The sequence below is a fragment of the Conger conger genome, chromosome 4, assembly GCF_963514075.1.
Source record: "Conger conger chromosome 4, fConCon1.1, whole genome shotgun sequence".
In the NCBI taxonomy this organism is placed as follows: Eukaryota; Metazoa; Chordata; class Actinopteri; order Anguilliformes; family Congridae; genus Conger; species Conger conger.
In genome coordinates this window covers 33,849,868-33,873,124 of record NC_083763.1, presented here as the reverse complement: position 1 = coordinate 33,873,124, position 23,257 = coordinate 33,849,868, and the positions used below count along the sequence as shown (strand labels likewise).

The 23,257-nt window shown below is 44.6% G+C and overlaps 1 protein-coding gene across 3 annotated transcripts in view; it reads left to right on the top strand.

Moving 5' to 3' along the window:
- pola1 (polymerase (DNA directed), alpha 1) overlaps positions 1-23,257 on the top strand; it is a 93,082-nt gene that overhangs the window by 14,210 nt on the left and 55,615 nt on the right. For all 3 annotated transcript variants that reach the window (XM_061240568.1, XM_061240570.1, XM_061240569.1), the window contains exons 17-26: positions 422-483; positions 980-1,069; positions 1,951-2,067; positions 2,455-2,630; positions 3,169-3,298; positions 3,450-3,569; positions 4,265-4,364; positions 4,555-4,679; positions 4,792-4,941; positions 8,003-8,125. In XM_061240568.1, coding sequence (XP_061096552.1) covers positions 422-483; positions 980-1,069; positions 1,951-2,067; positions 2,455-2,630; positions 3,169-3,298; positions 3,450-3,569; positions 4,265-4,364; positions 4,555-4,679; positions 4,792-4,941; positions 8,003-8,125 — 1,193 coding nt within the window. The remainder of the gene's footprint in view (positions 1-421; positions 484-979; positions 1,070-1,950; positions 2,068-2,454; positions 2,631-3,168; positions 3,299-3,449; positions 3,570-4,264; positions 4,365-4,554; positions 4,680-4,791; positions 4,942-8,002; positions 8,126-23,257) is intronic.

The following is a 23,257-nucleotide window of genomic DNA, read 5'->3' as shown; positions in this document are numbered from 1 at the left end:
TAATGTTTAATTTAGAGGTCAGGTTTGCTTCTGGGGCGCCCACAGTTTTGCACACCGCTGTATACTGGAACCAACCATACTGGTACTAGTGAGCAACATCTCTCCAAATTACCAGGAAATGAGCTTAGTTCATTTTGGCACAGTTGACATGTCCATGTTCTTAGAGACTGCCACTGTTTGCCGTCACTGTTCGTACTGAGGGCACCGACGGGAGCATGGGGTCTGATTTAGTATCATTACATAATTGATTCAAAAGATTTTGAATAAAAATGAATTTACAGGCACTCTTCATGACCACTCGAGCTGTAATCACAAAGTTCAAGTCTTCAGCAATTGCAGTCTGCAGAGAACTGCTGGGAAACCTCCTGTTGTGATTCTGTGTGGTTCATTCATTAAGCTTGATTCGTTTGTTCTGTCTCAGTGGTCAGCAAGCCCAGCGACTGCATCTTTCCCTATGACTTCAAAGAGGCTGTCAGGAAGAAGGTGAGTGGGACGGTCTTCTTGTACAACAATTACTGCTTTTGCACCTGTGAGACCAGAGGCCTACTCTATGCAGCAGGTGTGACTGTTTCACTGAACCTCGGTCTTACCCTCCTGTTCTCTCTCTCTCTCTCTCTCTCTCGCTCTCTCTCGCTCTCTCCTTCCATCACTGTCTTTTATTGTATTGTTTTTTGTATTGTTTTCGGGGGGGGTTTTCCATTTTTTGTGTGTGGGTTTCGGTTGTGTTTTTTGTGATTTGTTGTGTTTCTCTTGGTTTTTGCTGTTAGTTTATTTGTGAAATGCTTTGAGTAATAAGAAACCGTTTATTTCCTTTAAGCGCTTAAATAAATATAATTGAAATCTCTCATTTCCCACTTCTGTTTTTTTAAATGGAGGGTATATTGTGGTTACATTCTTTCATTCATTAAGTTTGAATAGATGAAGTTTGAAGAGATGTTCGGATGGACTGCTAACCTGTCCCATTACCTCGCTCTCTCAGAATGTAAAGGTGGAAATTGCTGGAACAGAGCGCATGCTTTTGGCCTTCTTCCTGGCCAAGATGCACAAAATCGACCCAGATGTGGTGGTGGTGAGTTGCTGGGGTTTCTGGGAATTGGAGTTGGCTTGGGGAGTGTGTGGCTTGGTAGTAAAGGCAGGTCTGTCACAGAGGTATCTGTGGGTGGCGTGCAGGCCTGTCAAAATCTCTGAGCGCGATGGTGCCCAGAGCTGTGATAATGTACTGAGGGCCAGCTGGGTGGATCTGGCCCTGAAAGTCCCCTTTCACTGCACTATGGATCCATTGACTTTGCAGATTAACCAGATATTCAGCTCTGCATTCTCTGCACGGATAGGTCTTCCACCCTACTGTTGAATTGAAAACATTCAGCTTTTATGTTGAAATAATCACAAAATTATTGCGATAGAAAGATTTAGACACTTTCTGTGTCATCTTATTGTCTTGAAAATGACTTTTTTTTTTATCCATACATCTTTGCGAAACATCTAATTCATCTAAAGTGCAGTAAGTGAAAGTTAGTCACCTGTATGTTTACCACCAGAATCATCCACAAAGAAATTTGAGATAAAAATAAAAATGGTTGTATATTTTCTTACATTTTATAGGGCTACAGAGGGTCAAAATAACCCCATACAACAGTTGATACAGGAATTCTGAAAGCAGCGTTATGTTTATTGGGTGTTCACCGTTTAATCCATCAAGATGAAAAAATGTAAACTAGTTTTTAAGAGCTGTCAAACACTTACTCTGGCTAAATTGACCCTGAACATAATATAAAGGTTAAAGAGATACTAAAGCAATACCAGTGGCAACAGCGCTCATAAAATACCAGGAACTACCAGGAACCACAAAGAGCAGAGAGGGAACACAGCGATGAGCATCCATTTTGCATTGGGAATCTGTGTATGTACCTGATCTGCATGCAACTTCTTATCCCACTTCCTGTCTCTCAGGGTCACGACATCTATGGATTTGACCTGGAAGTGCTCCTGCAGCGGATCAGCGTGTGCAAGGTCCCACATTGGTCCAAGCTGGGTCGCTTACGCCGCGCTAACATGCCCAAACTTGGGGTAAGATGGGGTCCCTGTTGTAGCACCCAGTCAGGGTTTATGGAGGAGGATAGACATGTGTAGACTAAGGGTAACAATTATTATTACAGTTATTTAGCAGACGCTTTTATCCAAAGCGAGTTGAGGACCTTGCTCAAGGGCCCAACAGCTGCACAGCTTTAATGGTGGCTACACTGGGGCTACTGGCTGCTCTGTAATAAAGATAATGGGACCGATTAGCAGTCAATCAGGACTTCTGTTATAGTGAAATAGTATAGGGCTAGGTGCCTAATTCTTTGTTCAATTCTGTGGAATCTGGCTGAATCTGTACGGAGTAAATGACTCTCAAGCACATGCACATGCATGCATAAACGCAATGTATTTACACGCACACACCTGCCGTTCCAGGGCCGCAGCAGTTTTGCAGAGAGGAGCGCTACCTGTGGCAGGATGGTGTGTGATGTGGAGATTTCGGCCAAGGAGCTGATCCGCTGTAAAAGCTACCATCTGACTGAGCTGGTGGCCCAGGTGCTGAAGGTCGAAAGAGCTTGTGTGCCCCAGGAGAACCTGAAGAACATATACAGGTGAGGGCATACCTTCTCTAAATAATCATGTATAATAATAATTTCATAATTTGTTATTTAGCTGACACTTTTATCCAAAGCAACTTACCGCTGATTAGACTTAGCAGGGGACAATACCCCCTGGAGTAATGTGGGGTTAAGGGCCTCGCTCAAGGGCCCAACAGCTGTACTGATCTTATTGTGCCCACAATGGGGTTTGAACAACCAACTTTCCGGGTCCCAGTCATGTACCTTATCCACCAGGCTACAGGCTGCCCCTCACACAGATGAGTGTGTCTACAAGTGAGTATGTTCAGATTGTGCCAGATTAAGTGCCCATGGATTTCTATATGTCTTTCAAATTACCGCAGGTAAAATCACATAGTTGCTGTCGACTCGTTGGCGAGAAAAGTAAATTAATCTCAAGCAATGACCTGCAGTGCTCAACAGCATCACCAGGAGGTGCCAGAAGATGCATTGTTCTTGTCAGCATTTTTTGAAGTGCAGGCTTGTTGAAGCGGTTATTTTGTCTGTGATAGACAGTGTTTCTTTCCCACAGTGACTCTCTTCACCTGCTCCACCTGCTGGAGCTCAACTGGATGGATGCCAAGTTCATCCTACAGATCATGTGTGAGCTGAATGTGTTGCCACTGGCACTTCAGATCACAAGCATCGCTGGCAATGTTATGGTGAGTACACACCTTTTCAACTCACCCGGTCCGCACCTGAACTGCACCTGTACCCGGTCCACACCTGAACTACACCTGTTCCCCTGGTTCACACCTGAACTGTACCCATAGGTCCCTCTCTGAGGTAAATGTCTCATGATCCCATCCACAGTCCCGCACCCTGATGGGAGGGCGTGCTGAGAGGAATGAGTACCTGCTGCTCCATGCTTTCCATGAGAAGAACTACATCGTGCCTGACAAGCAGTTCTTCAAGAAGGCCCAACAAGACCTGGTACAGTCTGCTAGTATTGACTGATGTTCACTGATAAACCTGTACTCATTCAGTGCACTCACTGACACACCTGAGACTCATTCAGCACACTCACTGACACACCTGAGACTCATTCAGCACACTCACTGACACACCTGAGACTCATTCAGCACACTCGCTGACACCTGAGACTCATTCAGTGCACTCACTGACACACGTGAGACTCATTCAGCACACTCAATGACACACGTGAGACTCATTCAGCACACTCACTGACACACCTGAGACTCATTCAGCACACTCCCTGACATGTGAAACTCATTCAGCACACTCACTGACACCTGAGACTCATTCAGTGCACTCACTGACACACGTGAGACTCATTCAGCACACTCAATGACACACGTGAGACTCATTCAGCACACTCACTGACACACCTGAGACTCATTCAGCACACTCCCTGACATGTGAAACTCATTCAGCACACTCACTGACACCTGAGACTCATTCAGTGCACTCACTGACACACGTGAGACTCATTCAGCACACTCACTGACACGAGACTCATGCATGCTGGCACATTTGTTAACTCTTACACAGTAGGCTGCTGATATCATACATGGTCTGCATAAAGCTCACGCAGCATATGACCACAAGCCCAGTTCCTTCACCAATATGCTTCGCTGCTGCCCATTAAAGTACTGTCTGTGTACCAGGGTGACGATGAGGACGATGTGGACGCGGGAAAGGGGAAGACCAGGAAGGTGCGGAGGAAGGCGGCTTATGCTGGGGGACTGGTCCTCGACCCTAAAGTGGGTAAGTGGGGCATGTCAGGAGGTGGAGCTTCACAGTAGCATAGGAGATCTGTTCACGTTCAGGCAGCTGAATTGGGTTGGAATTCCTGCATGTTGTGCGACTCGTTTCTGGCTGTGTTCGTAGCTGCTGATGGTGTCCTTACTTCTGGACTGTCTGTAGTAAGAAATGTGTTTTGGTTCTCTCCCCTCAGGTTTCTATGATAAGTTCATTCTGTTGCTGGATTTCAACAGTTTGTACCCCTCAATCATTCAAGAGTTTAACATCTGCTTTACGACCGTGCAAAGGGAGGAGCCAGGGACAAGGAAGCAGATCGCAGTACGTGTGTGTTTGTGCGTGCGTGCGTGCATGCGTTTGAGAGATGTGTTTGACTGTGTTTGTTTTCTGTGTCCATGCTATGAGTGGGTCTTAGTTGTGTGTGTACTACCAGGAGGAAGACTCTGATGAGATCCCAGAGCTGCCAGATCCAGACCTTGAGATGGGGATTCTCCCCAGAGAGATTCGCAAACTTGTGGAGAGGAGGAGACAAGTCAAACAGCTGATGAAGCAGCAGGACCTGCACCCAGACCTTTACCTACAGGTAAAAACACCTGCACCCTGACCACTACCTGCAGATCAACACACCTTCACCCCAACCACTACCTGCAGGTCAACACACCTGCACCCTGACCACTACCTGCAGGTCAACACACCTGCACCCTGACCACTACCTGCAGGTCAACACACCTGCACTCTGACCACTACCTGCAGGTCAACACACCGGCACCCTGACCACTACCTGCAGGTCAACACACCTGCTCCCTAATATCTGCCTGCAGGTCAACACACCTGCATCCTGACCACTACCTGCAGGTCGACACACCTGCACCCTGACCACTACCTGCAGGTCGACACACCTGCACCCTGACCACTACCTGCAGGTCGACACACCTGCACCCTGACCACTACCTGCAGGTCAACACACCGGCACCCTGACCACTACCTGCAGGTCAACACACCTGCACTCTGACCACTACCTGCAGGTCAACACACCTGCACCCTGACCACTACCTGCAGTTCAACACACCTGCACCCTGACCACTACCTGCAGTTCAACACACCTGCACCCTGACCACTACCTGCAGGTCGACACACCTGCACCCTGACCACTACCTGCAGGTCGACACACCGGCACCCTGACCACTACCTGCAGGTCAACACACCGGCACCCTGACCACTACCTGCAGGTCAACACACCTGCACTCTGACCACTACCTGCAGGTCAACACACCTGCACCCTGACCACTACCTGCAGGTCAACACACCGGCACCCTGACCACTACCTGCAGGTCAACACACCTGCACCCTGACCACTACCTGCAGGTCAACACACCTGCACCCTGACCACTACCTGCAGGTCAACACACCTGCGCCCTGACCACTACCTGCAGGTCAACACACCTGCGCCCTGACCACTACCTGCAGGTCAACACACCTGCGCCCTGACCACTACCTGCTGGTCAACACACCTGCACTCTGTCCACTACCTGCAGATCAACACACCTGCACTCTGTCCACTACCTGCAGATCAACACACCTGCACCCTGACCACTACCTGCAGGTCAACACACCTGCACTCTGACCACTACCTGCAGGTCAACACACCTGCACTCTGACCACTACCTGCAGATCAACACACCTGCACCCTGACCACTACCTGCAGGTCAACACACCGGCACCCTGACCACTACCTGCAGGTCAACACACCTGCACTCTGACCACTACCTGCAGGTCAACACACCTGCACCCTGACCACTACCTGCAGGTCAACACACCGGCACCCTGACCACTACCTGCAGGTCAACACACCTGCACCCTGACCACTACCTGCAGGTCAACACACCTGTGCCCTGACCACTACCTGCAGATCAACACACCTGCGCCCTAACCACTACCTGCTGGTCAACACACCTGCGCTCTTTCCACTACCTGCAGATCAACACACCTGCACCCTGACCACTACCTGCAGGTCAACACACCTGCACTCTGACCACTACCTGCAGGTCAACACACCTGCACTCTGACCACTACCTGCAGATCAACACACCTGCACCCTGACCACTACCTGCAGGTCAACACACCGGCACCCTGACCACTACCTGTAGGTCAACACACCTGCACTCTGACCACTACCTGCAGGTCAACACACCTGCACCCTGACCACTACCTGCAGGTCAACACACCGGCACCCTGACCACTACCTGCAGGTCAACACACCTGCACCCTGACCACTACCTGCAGGTCAACACACCTGCACCCTGACCACTACCTGCAGGTCAACACACCTGCGCCCTGACCACTACCTGCAGGTCAACACACCTGCGCCCTGACCACTACCTGCAGGTCAACACACCTGCGCCCTGACCACTACCTGCAGGTCAACACACCTGCACTCTGTCCACTACCTGCAGATCAACACACCTGCACCCTGACCACTACCTGCAGGTCAACACACCTGCACTCTGACCACTACCTGCAGGTCAACACACCTGCACTCTGACCACTACCTGCAGATCAACACACCTGCACCCTGACCACTACCTGCAGGTCAACACACCGGCACCCTGACCACTACCTGCAGGTCAACACACCTGCTCCCTAATATCTGCCTGCAGCTCAACACACCTGCATCCTGACCACTACCTGCAGGTCGACACACCTGCACCCTGACCACTACCTGCAGGTCGACACACCTGCACCCTGACCACTACCTGCAGGTCGACACACCGGCACCCTGACCACTACCTGCAGGTCGACACACCGGCACCCTGACCACTACCTGCAGGTCAACACACCTGCACTCTGACCACTACCTGCAGATCAACACACCTGCACCCTGACCACTACCTGCAGGTCAACACACCGGCACCCTGACCACTACCTGCAGGTCAACACACCTGCTCCCTAATATCTGCCTGCAGCTCAACACACCTGCATCCTGACCACTACCTGCAGGTCGACACACCTGCACCCTGACCACTACCTGCAGGTCGACACACCTGCACCCTGACCACTACCTGCAGGTCGACACACCGGCACCCTGACCACTACCTGCAGGTCGACACACCGGCACCCTGACCACTACCTGCAGGTCGACACACCTGCACTCTGACCACTACCTGCAGGTCAACACACCTGCACCCTGACCACTACCTGCAGGTCAACACACCTGCACTCTGACCACTACCTGCAGGTCAACACACCTGCACCCTGACCACTACCTGCAGGTCAACACACCTGCACCCTGACCACTACCTGCAGGTCAACACACCTGCACCCTGACCACTACCTGCAGGTCAACACACCTGCACTCTGACCACTACCTGCAGGTCAACACACCTGCACCCTGACCACTACCTGCAGGTCGACAAAGAAACCCTGCTAATTTCCACATTTGTACACACCAGCTGAACACACCTGCGCTCACTTGTACGTGTAGCATGTAGCACTGTACAAACAATATCTGTAGGCAGATTAACCTGTGTGCACTTCCTCGAATAACACCACAAAATTTATCTTCGTGCTCTTTCCAGTGCAGGAAAGCGCAGCTTTTGTACACTGACTGTGACTGTGGCATGTGACTTCTCCGTTTCCCCCTACAGTATGACATCAGGCAGAAGGCTCTGAAGCTGACCGCTAACAGCATGTACGGCTGCCTGGGGTTCTCTTTCAGCCGCTTCTACGCCAAGCCACTCGCCGCACTGGTCACCCACAAGGGCCGAGAGGTACGCCCACGCGTCTTTTACATCACGTGAAGCGCAAGAGCACATGACCAGCACCACATGCACCAGGTCAGCACTTTTCTGTGCTCGATTGATCTTGCCTGGTGCAATTGAGCCAACCAAGAGCACCAGACTTTTCGAGACTCATGAGTTCCAATACACATTAAAGCAGAAAAGTATTTGAATCCAAAACTATTACATATTTGACCAAGGTCCTGCATGCACATACAAACACACACTCGTGCTGCCTGCATGCGGCACCAACACACATCCACAGAACGCACATGTAGACTCCAGGATAAAAATGTAGTGATGGAATGCGGTTGAACAGCTGTGATCTCAGCTGACAGGCGTGCTTGGGGGTTAGAGGGGACTTAGCGGTTTGATTAATGGGGGGTGTGTGATATCTCGGTGCAGTTGTTGGATATTACTGAAGAGGTCACGCTGCCCTCAAAAATGACATCAGAACCTATTTTTGGGTTTGAACGGGTCGTGTGCTGTCACCGCCAGTAGAGGGCAGCGCTGCACCATCGTTATCCAGAGCCACGTAGCTCAAGGCTCCTGTTTCGGCCTTCGGCACATTGAGTTTGCATAGCAGGACAGGATTTTCCTTTTTACACATATACACCCATATGGCAGAATCGTTATGCTGTTTACAGTGATTGCCTGATTGTCTTAGTGGTCTATGTTTCAGACTTAATTACTTAATTGGTTGTCCAAATGTTTTTTTGTTTTTTGTTTTTGTGGTCGGTTGGTTTTAGATTTCTCATTTTCTCCAAATTTGGTTGCCAATTTTGCCATATTCCAATTGCTATTTCATGTTAGCCGAGGATACACCGCTACGGCCCCGATCTAGCGATCTAGAGAACGGCACGCATTCTACAAAGCACATGGTTTCAAAGCCGCGCGACCGTGACTCCAAGGCGTGTGCAATCAGGGCGTTATTGTATGCGCCGATCCTACAGACCCTGCCGAGTCCCTCCCCACACGCGGAGCAGTGCGCCAATTATTCTGCTCCCACGTGTGCCGGCCAAACTCGGCTTTGGCAGGACCGGGACACTAACCTCGGTCCTCTGTGTGCAACTGCATCGAACTGATGCCTGCATCAAGGTCTGATGCTTAGCCCTGTGCCACCGCGGCACATGGTTGTCCATTTTTTGATTGACTGATTGTTCATTTATTGCGGTTGCACCTGTAGATCATCCGCGCTGACCTGTATATACATTTTCCACGGTACTCTGTGCTATAATTAGGGTGAGATTCTTTACTCTAGTAAACAAGTACTCGGCAGCAGATTCTTAAGAAATTTCATCATCTTTGAAGATGTAATTGGCATATTAATGGATCAAAGCATATTTAGCCTGCATGTTCTGCTTAATATACCCCCGCCCCACCCCTCCGGGTCCACAATCACTCCAATACCGCCACGTGTTTATGTTGCTGATATGATGCGAGGCAAGGCCCAGTCACAAGAGGTCATAAGGTCACATGTGCCAATGAGCTGTGAGATTCTCCAGGGTAGCCCCTTAGAGTATATGATATATAGATAGAGACAGTCACACCATCTGAAACCAATGTGGAAAATTCCACCACAGAGCAGCAGTTTTGCTTGCTGCTTATGCTCATTTGTGTCCTCCATCACATGCACAACAAAGAAAACGCTGGATAAATTACATGCCTTGGCGGATGAACCAATGATAAACGGTTGGACCGTTGTGAAAGCATTTCTTGGGAAATTAAAACACATTGTTGTCTGTTTGCTAGGTGAAACAAAAACATGTATATTGTTGTCTGTGCTATTTGAGCAAAAATATAGGTAGGCGACTTCATATTAATTGGCGAAACGAATAACTTGAAAGCTGGCCATGTTTCACTCTGCAATAGAACCTCACATCGCAACCCTATGGAGAACAGTTTAAAGGTGTGCTTGCATGTCCATGTTTCTGTGTGGAAAATGTGTTGCGCCTCTGGTCTGGTCTTTTACAGCTGCCCGTCCAGCATACCTTGCTCAGTACTGGGCTCTGAACAGCTTCTGTGACCTGCCTTAGATACGCACCTGTGCGCGTGCAAGGATCTGTGTGAGCTGTCCAACCTACGCTGGTCAGGGCAGGCGGGAAAGGCAGTTGGTTTGACAGGCTTACGGTGAAGACACACTGAACGCAGCAAACCGGCCACCGCCTGCTGAAGCCTCTTTCATTCAGTATACCAGACTCTCTCGCGTCTCGTTTTGCTTCCTGCTTTCCTAGCCGTCTTTGGTGTTTGGCTGTAGGACAGAACGCACCTAAAATACCGTAGCCACAGGCAAAGAACAGTTTTCCTTTATCCTGTCATCTCTACATTAACAGTGATGGTCCCCTCACACTTTCTTGACAAAATGGGGGTGAAGTTGAACAGTACGATTTAGGGGTGTGAACGGTTAAACGTTTAAACTGTTAACCGAGTTTACATAAAATTGCGAAACGATTACCAATCATTTTTTTCTGAAGCTGAAATGGTAAGCCCAGTTTCAAATAAATGTGCGTTCACCTCCAGGCATACTATTGCTTTTTACATTCTAAACTAGCAATCGACAAGTGACAGTAGTTCGAGGAAGCAATTTTTGACCATTTTAGGAAATTCAAAATGCAAACTCCACATGGAATTGGATGCTGAGGTATTAGTTATCCAAGAATATCTTTGTGTTTTAAATCTGTTACTCTTGGTTCACATATGGATTATTGTAACATTAATTAGTTTCTTAAGGTTTGCAGAGGTCCGTGTTTACACACAAATTCAAACTACCTGCGAACTGAACGTAGCTTCCCACTATGCCGTATGTACATAAACGAAGCAATGCATCATTGCACATATGTTGCGCACAAATTTGCAAACGTTGCTTACATTCTTAACTAGCAATCGACAAGCTACAGTAGTTCTAGCAAGAATTTTTTTACTATTTCAGGGGGTTAAGAATGCAAACACCGCAGATAATTGAATGCTACAGTATTATAGTTATCAAATAAGCGTTTTAAATCTGTAGCTGTTGTTGACTTATGGCTTATTGTATGGCGTTTCTTAAGGTTCACAGAGGATCCGTGTTTAATCGTTGACACACAAATTCAAACTACGGGCAAACTGAACGTAGCTTTCCACTCTGCCGTATCTGCATAAAGATAAATAAAGCAATACATCATTGGACAAATGTGGCACGCAGTATTACTAAGTAGGAAAGTTGGAAAAAGTCACATGCAGGCTTTTGAGTCTACTAAATGTTGGGTAGTGACAGCACTAATTTTTCAAGTGTTCGTTCTAATGTTGGCCAGAGCTTAGCCTATCATTATCCATTCCATATTGAAAGTGAAAATTCCCTGCATTCAGCTAAAAATGGACCACGTTAATCTCACCACCATGATTGCCCTGCGACAGATAAAATCAAATGCAATGGCAAAGTTCACCATTACATAAAAGTATATATAAAATTGTATAGACTTGTATTGGCATAAAAGTAAAATCATTAGACCTGTTGCCTGGGGTAAAATAGACCCAGTCTTATCAGAAAGAAAAAAGGTGTGGCCAGAGAATTTTGAGTGCACAACCCTGTTTGTAACAAAGTTCTTAGCAGCAGCAGATTCACACATTTCATGCCAATAAAGTCTGTCAGGCAGAAGCCATGGGGAAGAGGGATGAAAACATGAAGAATTATAATTTCAACCGATGCATTTAAAAAAGAAAAAGAAAATGGCACATACTGTAAACTACAGGGATTTAACTACAGACTACTGTCATTGTGAGGTTACACTGCACAATGTCAATGTAAATCTTTAATTTGGAAATTCAGCTATTATCTGAAAATGTTGACATTTAAATGGAGCTATAAATATGGTTCATAATAAAGTTTTAAAATGCAATTAAATTTGTCATTAGGCCAACTCCAGTTAAAAAATAAAAAAATAAGATATGGTCCCTAGCGATCATAAGCAGTATTGGTTATACGGTTAACCATTTCAAAAATGGGATGGTAAACGTTTACAAAAACTGATGATTTGTCACATCCCTAGTATGATTTAAATGTAAGGCTGTTTGCCTTCTAGGAGAAGCCACATAGGCCACTGATGCATGGATGTCCAGAATTCAGACTTAAATTCCATTGATGGGGGAATTACTTAACTGCCAAGCTTAACATTTCTTATGTAATTTTATTCCATAAATGAGGTTGGCTAGAACATTGATTAAGTCAAGACTCTACTGTCAGATGGTGTTACACTAGCTCACGACAGACTATTTCTTCAGAATCCTTCTTGTCAGTTGTCATTAATGCGCTGTCTATCTCTGTCTAGATAGAGTGCATGCTCAATATTTCATTCTAGTTCAAAAGCCTGCTCTTGGCTGTGCAGTTCAGTTTACTGTGCCAGTTGTTCCAAATGAGCACTCCAGAATGAAACGCGTATAATGTTAAATGTGAGGGTTTATTTTTAGGTGCATATTGATTAGCAGCCCCTGAACCAAGGAGAGGCGTGCACCGCTTTTGTTTTAATGCCAGTGGCAAGCACTGAAGTGTAATAATAATCCAAAATGGCAACCATTTCAAGATGATCATGACACATAGGGCACAGGTATGTATTCAAATGAAGAGATATAGAATGTAGAATGTAGAAAATCTGAAAAGTATTTAATGTGAATTTCAGATATGTTTAATATTAGGAACTCACAATTTAATATTTAGAACACCACCATTTGTTTCAAGTGGACAGTCCAGTTAAATTTATGAAGGCAGCATGTCTGTATGTCAGTCAGTCACAAGAGATGTTTTTTCTTAATTGAAAGTGATTCCTAATATAAGTGATTATGTCAGACAGTTTAAGGTTTATACCCATTTTTGTGAGAATTGGGCATAGATTTGGGCTCTGGGGCTTTCCCCACTCTGAAGAGGGTCATTCCAAAGCATGAGAGTCCATGAAGCCAAAAATCAGTTTAAGGCTTTGAAATGTTTGCCATCAACAAATTAGCAATCAACAAATGAATGAGCTGTCAGCTAGATATATCCATGATGTGTTATAGTAAGCATGGTATAGGTTTGCATTGGTTGGCACTTCCATTCAAAATAGCACATTTTGAATCTCAATATCTCACCTCTTTCAAAACCAATCTCGATGTCATTTCGCAGCTCTACTGCGATGGCAACAGGCTCGCCAACTACATTACATTTCTGGCGTTTTACAGAAGCTCTTATCCAGAGTGACGTAAAGTTGATTAGACTAAGCAGGAGACGATCCTCCCCTGGAGCAATGTAGGGTTAAGAGCCTTGCTCAAGGGCCCAACAGCTGTGCGGATCTTTTCATGGCTACACTGGGGATCGAACCACCGACCTTGTGGGTCCCAGCCATGTGCCTTCACCACTACTAATTTCAATTCTAAATTTTGACAATTAATTATCCATTGACTTAACATGGTGAGACACAATGCTAACTTGAACGAAGCTAATTGAAATTTTGAATTGGGGGTAAAAAAAAGAAGGTGAAGAAACATGGTATTAACAAGAGACCATTGTGTTGAGCAACGTTATTGTGTGCAGGTTGTCGCTAGATGACATTACATAGCCCACGGATAGGCTAATAGCAGCCAGTCTCACTGTCTGTCCAAAGTGGAAAGCAAGCAGTCAATTTGTGAAAACTTGTCAGATACAGTAAAGCATGGGCGGCCAAAAAGACGACCAGCTTGATCGGCATACATAAACCGAAAACTTGCCGCTAAATCGCTAGCTATTTTAGCGAGTTTATTTGGATAATCATAAACACAGTGAGTTCAGTAGGCTAGCCAGCTAGCTCTAGCTACACAGAAAAAGTAGCTAACGTTAGCTAGCCTATAGTTTTAAAGTAGGTATACCTTGCTAGCTAGATAGCCGACTGGCTAATATGGAATATTTCTCATGACCCATGAAAAAACATGCAATCTCGCAAGCAAGATGGAAAATGAAAATACTGTGTTGGTGGCATACAGTTGGCGTCTCCTTAAGATTTGACTGAAGAAATACGTTTCAGAGAGTGGAATTATCATTGGGAAAAAAAAAAAAAAAGAGTGATGCTAACTAGCTACACTTTTAAATCATGCATCGTTATGCATGTGGTTGAGAACTCTCAATTCAACCAATAATTTATCATTCAATGAATGGCCAGTAGATGGCATTCATGTATATGAAAAGGGGAGAAAGGGCTTGCAAGTCTAGTTGCTGTATCTTCTTTACAGTTTTTCTCAATTGCTTTGGCCCATTTAATGCATACTGCACGACTTTATGGTTCCACTTTATGGAACTCGTATTTGCTGTATACTAAAATGGCATGAAGAATTACAATATTACAATATTGCACAATTGCGCAACTGTTTCCCCTTTGGAATGTTTATATGATTGATGATCGTGGACTGGCCCACATTATGCTGCACTCTTCGACCAGGCACTGCCATTGTTAGACCACGGTTGATTACATGGTCCATAATGGTGGCCTCACTTCATTGGAGACGGCCATCTGCATTTGTCCTTCTGCCTCTTCATCGGTGTTTTGGTATTCTAACCATACCACCATGCATCCTTACTCCTCTTCCTCTTTGTCTTAGATGAGCAGGCACGTTCTCAACCAAGGATTTTATTTTTAATGCATATTTACAATGACCTATCAAGTATTCCCGGTGTAAAAACTAAGGAAATTCATTGCAAAAAGACTGTTTTAAGTGAAATGTTTGCATTTGCTGAAAGACAGGAAATTCAATTGATCAGCCCTAACGCTAACATCAGCCTACTCTCCGTCAAGGTATCAGCACAGATCTTTGACAACATGCTACAGCCCTGTAGTTTATATTCCGTTTGTGTAGAACAAGATGTTCACATTTGTACCCTGTTTGCATAATATTAACATGGCAGCTTATTATTTTGATCAATTTTGTTTAATTACTTTTGGACAAATATTAATAATTGTGTATCGGCCCATATATATATATATATATATATATATATATATATATATATATATATATATATATATATATATATATATATATATATATATATACACACACAGACTGTAGGCTACATATCTGCTTCTGCGCTTTTATCCAGAACGACATACAGTAGGCCTATATGAGTGCGATCATGGCAATATACACTCTGTACTCAATATACACTTTAATGCAAGATATGTCAATTACTCACACTAGTTTAAAAATTGAATGCTACCTACCTACAGAGATTGTGGGCAAGCTATGTTGAAAGAGTGATACAAGATAAGCGGTACCAAATGGAACACATTGGGCATGTTGGAAATAAAGCATTCTTTTAAATGTGCAAAATAAGTATGTTGTCGGTGTATTGCCTCCTCTCCTTAGTTGTTATCATAGTCGGGCTGTGTGCTTGCGGTTCGTTTTAGTTCTAGGCTTGGCCATTGGACACCCAGTGGTCACAGAGCGAAATGCTTTAGTGTGTATAGCATTATCATTTTGTCACTAAAACTCTGCACTGACATTGAAAAGCAATACACCCTGCATTTCGGTAGGAGTGTTATGACAGAACACTCTGCAATATGCATTTTGTTTTTAATTCTTGCATGATAAATGTGCATCATTATGTTAATGCAAATTTGTATTGCATTTAACTACATGTCACTGTAGCGATTATATTAACCCTTTCAGTCCAAAGCGCAAAAAAAAAGAGGCTCCACTGAAATCCCAAAGGTGATTTGACTTTGGTTGAGAAAGTTGAGAATATAGTAGGATTTTTAATAGGGGCTCAAAACAATAGTCTAGCAGTGATTTTGATTGGTAGAAAATGTATAAGTTTGAGCGTGCCATATGGGACTGATAGGGTTAGGTCTTCCATAATCGTCCTTGGTCTATGCTGTTGGAGGCCTTGACTGGCAGTTCTGGGCTTGTTTGATGTCAGGGCGGGACAGCCGCAACATTTGGTGCTCCTGTTTGCCCTTTTACCCTCCCTCGCCTGGATCCCTGGGTGCTGACACTCTGGCGGCACGATACATCACCCTTCCAATGCCCCGTTTATTAATAGAGCTGGCTGCGCTTTTCTGAGAAGGGTGTTAAACAGCTTGGTGAGGCCTGGTGAGTGCACTTGAGCTTCAGTAGGGGTGCGGGCAGGGAATTTCCCTTTGTTCGATCATGGCACTGAACCTGTCTTATCTCACAGGTCCTCTTCACACAAAAAATCTTCAATTCTCATAAATTTCCTAAAGTAAAGTCAGGAAAAGATGCACACATGCATACATTTCATATTCTGCATTAACGTTCTATTTTGCTCATTTGAAATGTTTGAATAGGTCCTGAGGGGTAGGCCAGTTAGGACACTGAGATGTAGGCCAGTTAGGACACCGAGATGTAGGCCAGTTAGGACACCGAGGGGTAGGCCAGTTAGGACACCGAGGGGTAGGCCAGTTAGGACACCGAGGGGTAGGCCAGTTAGGACACCGAGGGGTAGACCAGTTAGGACACCGAGGGGTAGGCCAGTTAGGACACCGAGGGGTAGGCCAGTTAGGACACCGAGGGGTAGGCCAGTTAGGACACCGAGGGGTAGGCCAGTTAGGACACCGAGGGGTAGCCCAGTTAGGACACCGAGGGGTAGGCCAGTTAGGACACCGAGGGGTACGCCAGTTGGAACACTATAGGCTCTTTAATACACTGACTTGTGTACCGACGCCTCTTAATTAACTGAGCTTATCTCGATGGCGGCATGGCTATTTAGCATGAGAACTTTGTGAATGAAACCCTGGCATGAAAATAAATTATGTAATCTCTTTAGTTATGAGGTTATTAAAGTCAAAGGTTAAGAAGACTGTCTCCCAGTAACCTTTAACGGCTGCCCTTAATACTCACACAGCTGTTTGACAGATGGCCTTTCCAGAGAAGCATAGGAAACCTGTTCCGATCAGGTCTGTGTGAGCCCTTCACCCCCAATTGCCACACACACACACACACACCCACGTATAGCTCTGGTATTTTAAGTATAAATTGGACCCGGGGTTAGTATTTCATGTGGTGGAGGGATTAGTGGCTTGATTGATGTTCATAAATTTTATTTTGGTTCCTTTGTGGGTCCGCCAGCATTCCAAGATATGTGCTTTTAAAAAAAGGGTGCGGTAGTGGGGGTGAGATGTGCAGTTGGGGAGGGGTGCTGGCCAGGCGTCTTTGCTTGTGCTGTGGCACTGGGGGGTTAATGGAGTTACACTCACTGTTGTCTTGAGCCATGATGGTGGGGGGTTCCAACCTTTGACCTCATACCACAGGCACTTGTCCAGCTCTCTGTCAGTCTGGCCCTAGCCATTTTGGGGGAGCAAAATTAAAGCCATTATCTCTTCGGCGAGAAAACGGTGTCAGCGGCCCTTGCTCGTAACTGGAGGCGGGCGGTGGGGAGGGAGGCGGTTGAAACGGGAGCCTGTACGGCATCGCCCAAGCGCCTGCCCGTATCCCCAGCCCGCATTGTTCAGCCACTCAGGATTAGGGAAGGTCGTTTTTAAATTTCCGAGAATGAGTCATAACCGCTTCTCCCTCCCTGGCGGCTGCGGCGGGATTGTCACGCGGCGCATTGTTAGGACAAGTGCACAGGGGCATTTGTTACGCATGTCAGTCGACTTAACAAATAGTCAAGAGGTAGGACGCACTGTAATTGAATATTGTTTGGTGTGCACCAGTAGCGGGGTCATGCACGGCGGCTCTTAGGAAACTTCAGGGTCCTGACAGGGCAAAGGGTTTCCTAGCCTCGCCTGCTGAGGGATACTTCACATAGAACTCCCCTGTTGAGGTACACAACACAACAGGAAAGGTCCGGAAAAAGGCCCACAGAACTTTAAGTATAGGGTCTGAAATGAGTCTTTATGGCAGGTGTGCTATGTTTGTTTTGTTTTTTTCCCCACAGTAATCCGCTGTGGATTTGCCCCGATGCATTCTGAATCTGTGGAGTGTGTACTGAGGGAGTGGCATGTAAGGGGAACTAATGCACCTTTTTCACTGTTTGGTCTGTACTGTACTGTGAAATGGTGATATCGGAAAAAAAAATTCACTGTCCAGAGAGGTATCAAAAAAGGAACCAGGAACTATAGGGTGGAGCTGTCCTGGAAAATCGCTGTTTGCTCTAAGGCGAGCTTCGTGCGAATCTGTGCAAACCAGCTACCTTTTTAAATACCCACGCCTACAAATTTTAATTAAATTAATTTACCATATGAAACAAAACTGTAAATATAGCCTTTAGCCTTTACTTGCAGCAGCATACAGTGGCTTCAGACCCCTTCAATTTTTGCATGCTTGTAGATTGTAGATTTAATTGGACGGATAAAATTCACATTTTTGCCCATCAATCCACACTCAATAACCCAATGACGAAGTGAAAGCACATTTTTAGACATTTTTGCGAAAACTAAAACAATAAATTGTATTCGATGTTTATTTGATAAGGATTTTGTCACACTTATTCATGCAAAAATTACTTGATGGGAAGAATGAGTCCTGAATCATTTTAACATGTTGTATCAGATCTGTTAGATTGGAACGTTGCTTCGATTTTTTTTATTCCCATGTCAGATGTAGAAGTAGAGCCAAAAGCAGGTAAACACTTCCTGGGCACATTTGTGTAATGCAGGATATGTGTCCTTCAGAATGTGGCAGTAATCTCCTCATCTAGTTGCAGGACTTGCTCCTGAAAGTCAGCCTTTTCTACTCCAAATTGCATTGCTGTGATGGAGGTATCCTTCACGTCGCTAACGAACGGGTTATCTGTGAATGCAAGCATGGGTTTCAGGGACTTTACATCCGCAAATCTTCAGGAAAATGTGTCTTTCAACCCTGTGAGGTGAAAATGAAGCTGGTTGTGACACGTGACAGCAGGACAAGAAAGTGAGTGAACTCTCTCTGCTGCTCCTTTTTATGCTGTAACGTCACTCAGCATGGACAGCGGAATTTCCCTTTTAGTTTAATATTGACTGAATTCAACTGACTCGTGATGTCTGTCAGAAAAGCTTTGTGCATAAACTTCCGGCAGTGCCAGTAAATCACGACGACCCCTCTCTTTCAAAAATGTGTGCACCTCTGGTAGCAGTTCCATAAAGTGGTCCGGGACCTTTCCTCGACTAGCGATCAGACCTCTAGAAGCATTGCCAAGTCGGCTTTCAAAATTCTGTCACCTGTTTCAGGCGTGTGCAAAAATAAAGTTGACTGTTTTGTCACACAGTCCATTGTGGTTTTCAGTTTTCCACCTCTGAGCACAGTTGTTTTTCATGCAGAATGCAGTGATAAGAGTGATATGAAAAGTCAATGCTTTTTCCTGGTCTCTGGAGAGAAAAAAAAGAAAAAAAGTGATCAGCTCAAAGTGCACATCTTCTCGGGTTTGCCCCTTTAAAGGTAGCAAAACCAGCATTTCCTCTGAACATTTTCCGCCTTTGAGAAATCGTACCTAGACAATAATGTCTGAGCAGCCGGTAGACTCGTCCAAAGCCAAACTAAAATACTTTAGAGGTCTTTCAACAATTTGTATGATAGATCATCTGAAATGATTTATACTTGTCTGGCAATAGTTTAATCATAACTGCAGCCCTAACATTTGTTGATTGTGTTATCCTTGTTCTTGAATTCAGAAAACAGTGATTCGGCACAGTCCATGAACACACTTAAGAAATTTGCCCTCCTGTCATTGGCTTCTTTGCATTTGCACTGTTCCAAGTGATTTTGAACAAGGCCTCAGGAACACTATCACTGCATTTTATAACGGTATCAACATGGATTGTTGGTTTGCTCCATCCAGGCAAGTGTCCAGCAAACCAACTGTATAACAATGCAATTCTAAAAATTCAGAGAAACGTTGATAGAACATCAATTGTTTACTTACAATTTCTCTGGAGGAATTATCATTGTTGTCCATTTCACCATTGCATACTTCTACAAATGTACTTGTACAAAGGAATGCTATTTACAAGAAATACAGTACAATTTCAACTGAGCTAAGAACTGGCTAGTTGTATGGTTTTGAAGTAATGACTGAGAAGCATTTCAGTTAATGGCATTACGTTTCCAATGGCGTATAGTTTGTTTGGCTTTCATAAAACAACACAGCCTTTTTTTGGCTGGGTAACATGACCATAACTGAGACTGTTACACTTCGGCAAAAACTGTTCTTGAGATCTTATAGCCAAAAAGGTTGACGTTTTACAACAATAGGATAGAGGGCTTCCTTCGGGGACTTCAAAGGAATCTCTCATCTCTAGCCTCTCGAGTGAATATTTCTGAGGAAGACCGTGAAAACCCCTTTGGCTCCCAAATAGAGAGCATTTTAATAGTCGTGACTCAATTTTATATCAGTGATGATCTACATACATGCTCAAAATATTGTGTTATTATTCAATATGCTTATATATTTATTATTCAAATAATTATTTGAATAATAAATAGCATGTGTGGAATGTGTTTGACTTGTTGATGGGGGTTGGGTATTTGACAAAAAACGTCAGTCGATGGACTCAAATGAATATATTCATATACAAGATGTTGTTCTTGGGATTATTGTACTTATCTCAGAATTTTCTCGACCTGTTGCTATCTGTGGAGAGCATAGGGAGAGGGAGAGGTGGGGGGAAGTTCAAACACTTTTACAAAAGCGTTAAAATCTAAAATACTTTAGTAAGCAAAAATACATTATTTTATTAAGGAATATATTTGGGGGGATTTTGAACCATTCCTCTATGCAGATCCTTGCAAGGTCCTTCACATTCTTCAGTTTGCGCTTATCAACTGCCCTCTTCAGTTCAGCCCATCTGGATTTTGATGCTTGGGGGCATTGTCCACCTACAGCCAAGCCTCAGAAGCAACCAGATTGTCAACCAAAATTGCCTGATACTTTATTGAATCCATTATAACATTGATCTTAGACAGTACCCCTGGACCTCTTCAGTGTGGGTATGAGGCACTCTCCTTTTATGCATCTCTGTTTTGACAACAAACATGCCAATGTGGTATCTCACCAACCCAAAATTGAACCCCGCTGCTGCTTACCCTCTGAGGCACTTTCCCATTCACTAATTAGTTCCCTGGGGAAACCCTGGTGTTGTGTTGTGGCTTTGTGTTGTGGTTAGTGGTATAGTACACTGGCATTGTGTTGTGGCTGTGGTGCTGCTATTGTTATGTTGTGGCTGTGGTGCTGTGGCATCATTGTATTGTGGTTGTGGTGTTGTGGCGTATTGTGGGGCTTTGGCATTGTTGTGTTGTGGTTGTGGTGCTGTGGCGTCATTTTGTGTTTTGCTTGTGGTGTGGTTGTGGTGTTGTGGCATTGTTGTGATTGTGGTACGATGTCATTGTGCTTTTAAGATTACATCTATTGTCGATCACCATGCCAATTCTTTTTAGTTACTTTATTGCCAGGAAAACAACACTGAATATTAAGTGAATTCAATAGGCTACATGAATAGTATTGGTCTTCTACTAAAAAGCCTGTTTTCTTTTAACGTTACTATATTATCACTATACTATATCACTACTACTATATTATTATTCAGAAGTTGTTTTTCAAGACCTCACATCTTTGGAATACAGCATAATTGCACAGCTGTTCAGGTTCCAGCAAGGCTTAAGTTTTGAAAACTACCATTAGGCACTGACAGTAGCCTCTTGTGCCAACAAGGTTTTAAGAGAAGCTTCCGTTTATTAAGCAACAACAATAATTATAATAATAATAATAATAATAATAAATACATCTTTACCTATTTGCAAAGTACTCTTCATTATAGAACAATATGGAAAATGGTACAGTTAGGTGTTTTTTACCTGTTCATTCATGATGACACCCCTGTCAAAGGTTGTAAGTGGACAGGTTTATTTTGAACTGTGCCTGAAATGAACATGAACGTGAAACACAAGTATTAGTTGTGATGAATCTGTTAGAATTATTGCTTATCCAATTGTTGGAGCCGTTTTATAGTTTGATGTTGAAATTAATTATTAGCTACTATTAACTATGTCCTCGTGTCGTAGTGCTATCAGTTGTTGACGAATACTGTTCCATTTTGCCTGGCCATTTGATTGAATGTGCCTGGCGCTGCTCATTTAGGTGAGAGTAACAGCTGGCTCAGTAAAGCGGAAGGGAAAAAGAGTTTTTGACAGTGTACCCTGCATTGTGTAATGTTCATGGAACACGTCTTTGAGCATATGTGGCATTACCTATGGGATTCTGTTATGATTCCATATTAATGCACGCGAACTGAGAGCACACCGGCTGGACTGAACTGCTTTCAGACATTGGGACACCATTACAGTTACATCACTACAAGTCTGCATAATCGTAATGAAATATGGAAAAAAAGAAAGAAATCCAGAATAACAGATAGAAAATGGTTTGTAGTTGGCAATGTAGAGTTTTGCCCTCAGCCAATTGAATCAAGTATCGGCAATCGCTAGGGGAGGCGATCGGACGATAGAGGTTTGGGAACGATTTAACAACCCTAGGTACCGTGGGGAGAGACACCCAGCATTGCAGGGTTTTTAATTGGCTTGGAATGTAAGGGGTCGCCCCACGTTAAAAGATGAGCCTCTGGCTTGCGCTGCAACAGGCATTCCGGGACCACGGTCAAATGACTCGTCTTTCACCCCTGCCATCCTCACACCTGTCCACCCTGTCAAAATATCAGCACACAGGCTTGTTCCGTGGGGTCAAAGGTTAATGACAGCTGTGCCTTAACGTCACACAGACTGGTGTTGGGAAGGAGAGGATTTGAGCAGACAATTGGACAGTTGCAGTTGCTCTTGGTCATTAATGTTCGCTCTCAACTTCTTTCTCCCTTTTCTTGTTCTTTTCCTCTCTGTGTCTCAGGTTCAAAACTATTCATCTGTATTAAGTTGTTCATGAGAAAAGATGCCAAAGTGGGAATTCAAAAAAAATAAATAAAAGATTTTTGTAAAACTTAATGTTGGTTCATACCCTCATTTAGAATTGTGAATGTCCTCCTTTTGCTGTTTTCATATCTAAATTTTTCTGTATGCTGCATTTTTAAAATGGTTCTTGAAGAATGTGCATAAAGTACTGATAACAGGCAAACATACATAATACCACAAATTTACAGAAGCTCTAAGTAATTGTTCTGGCTAACAGAAACACAGTGATTGTGCTGGCTTACAGAAGCGCTAAAT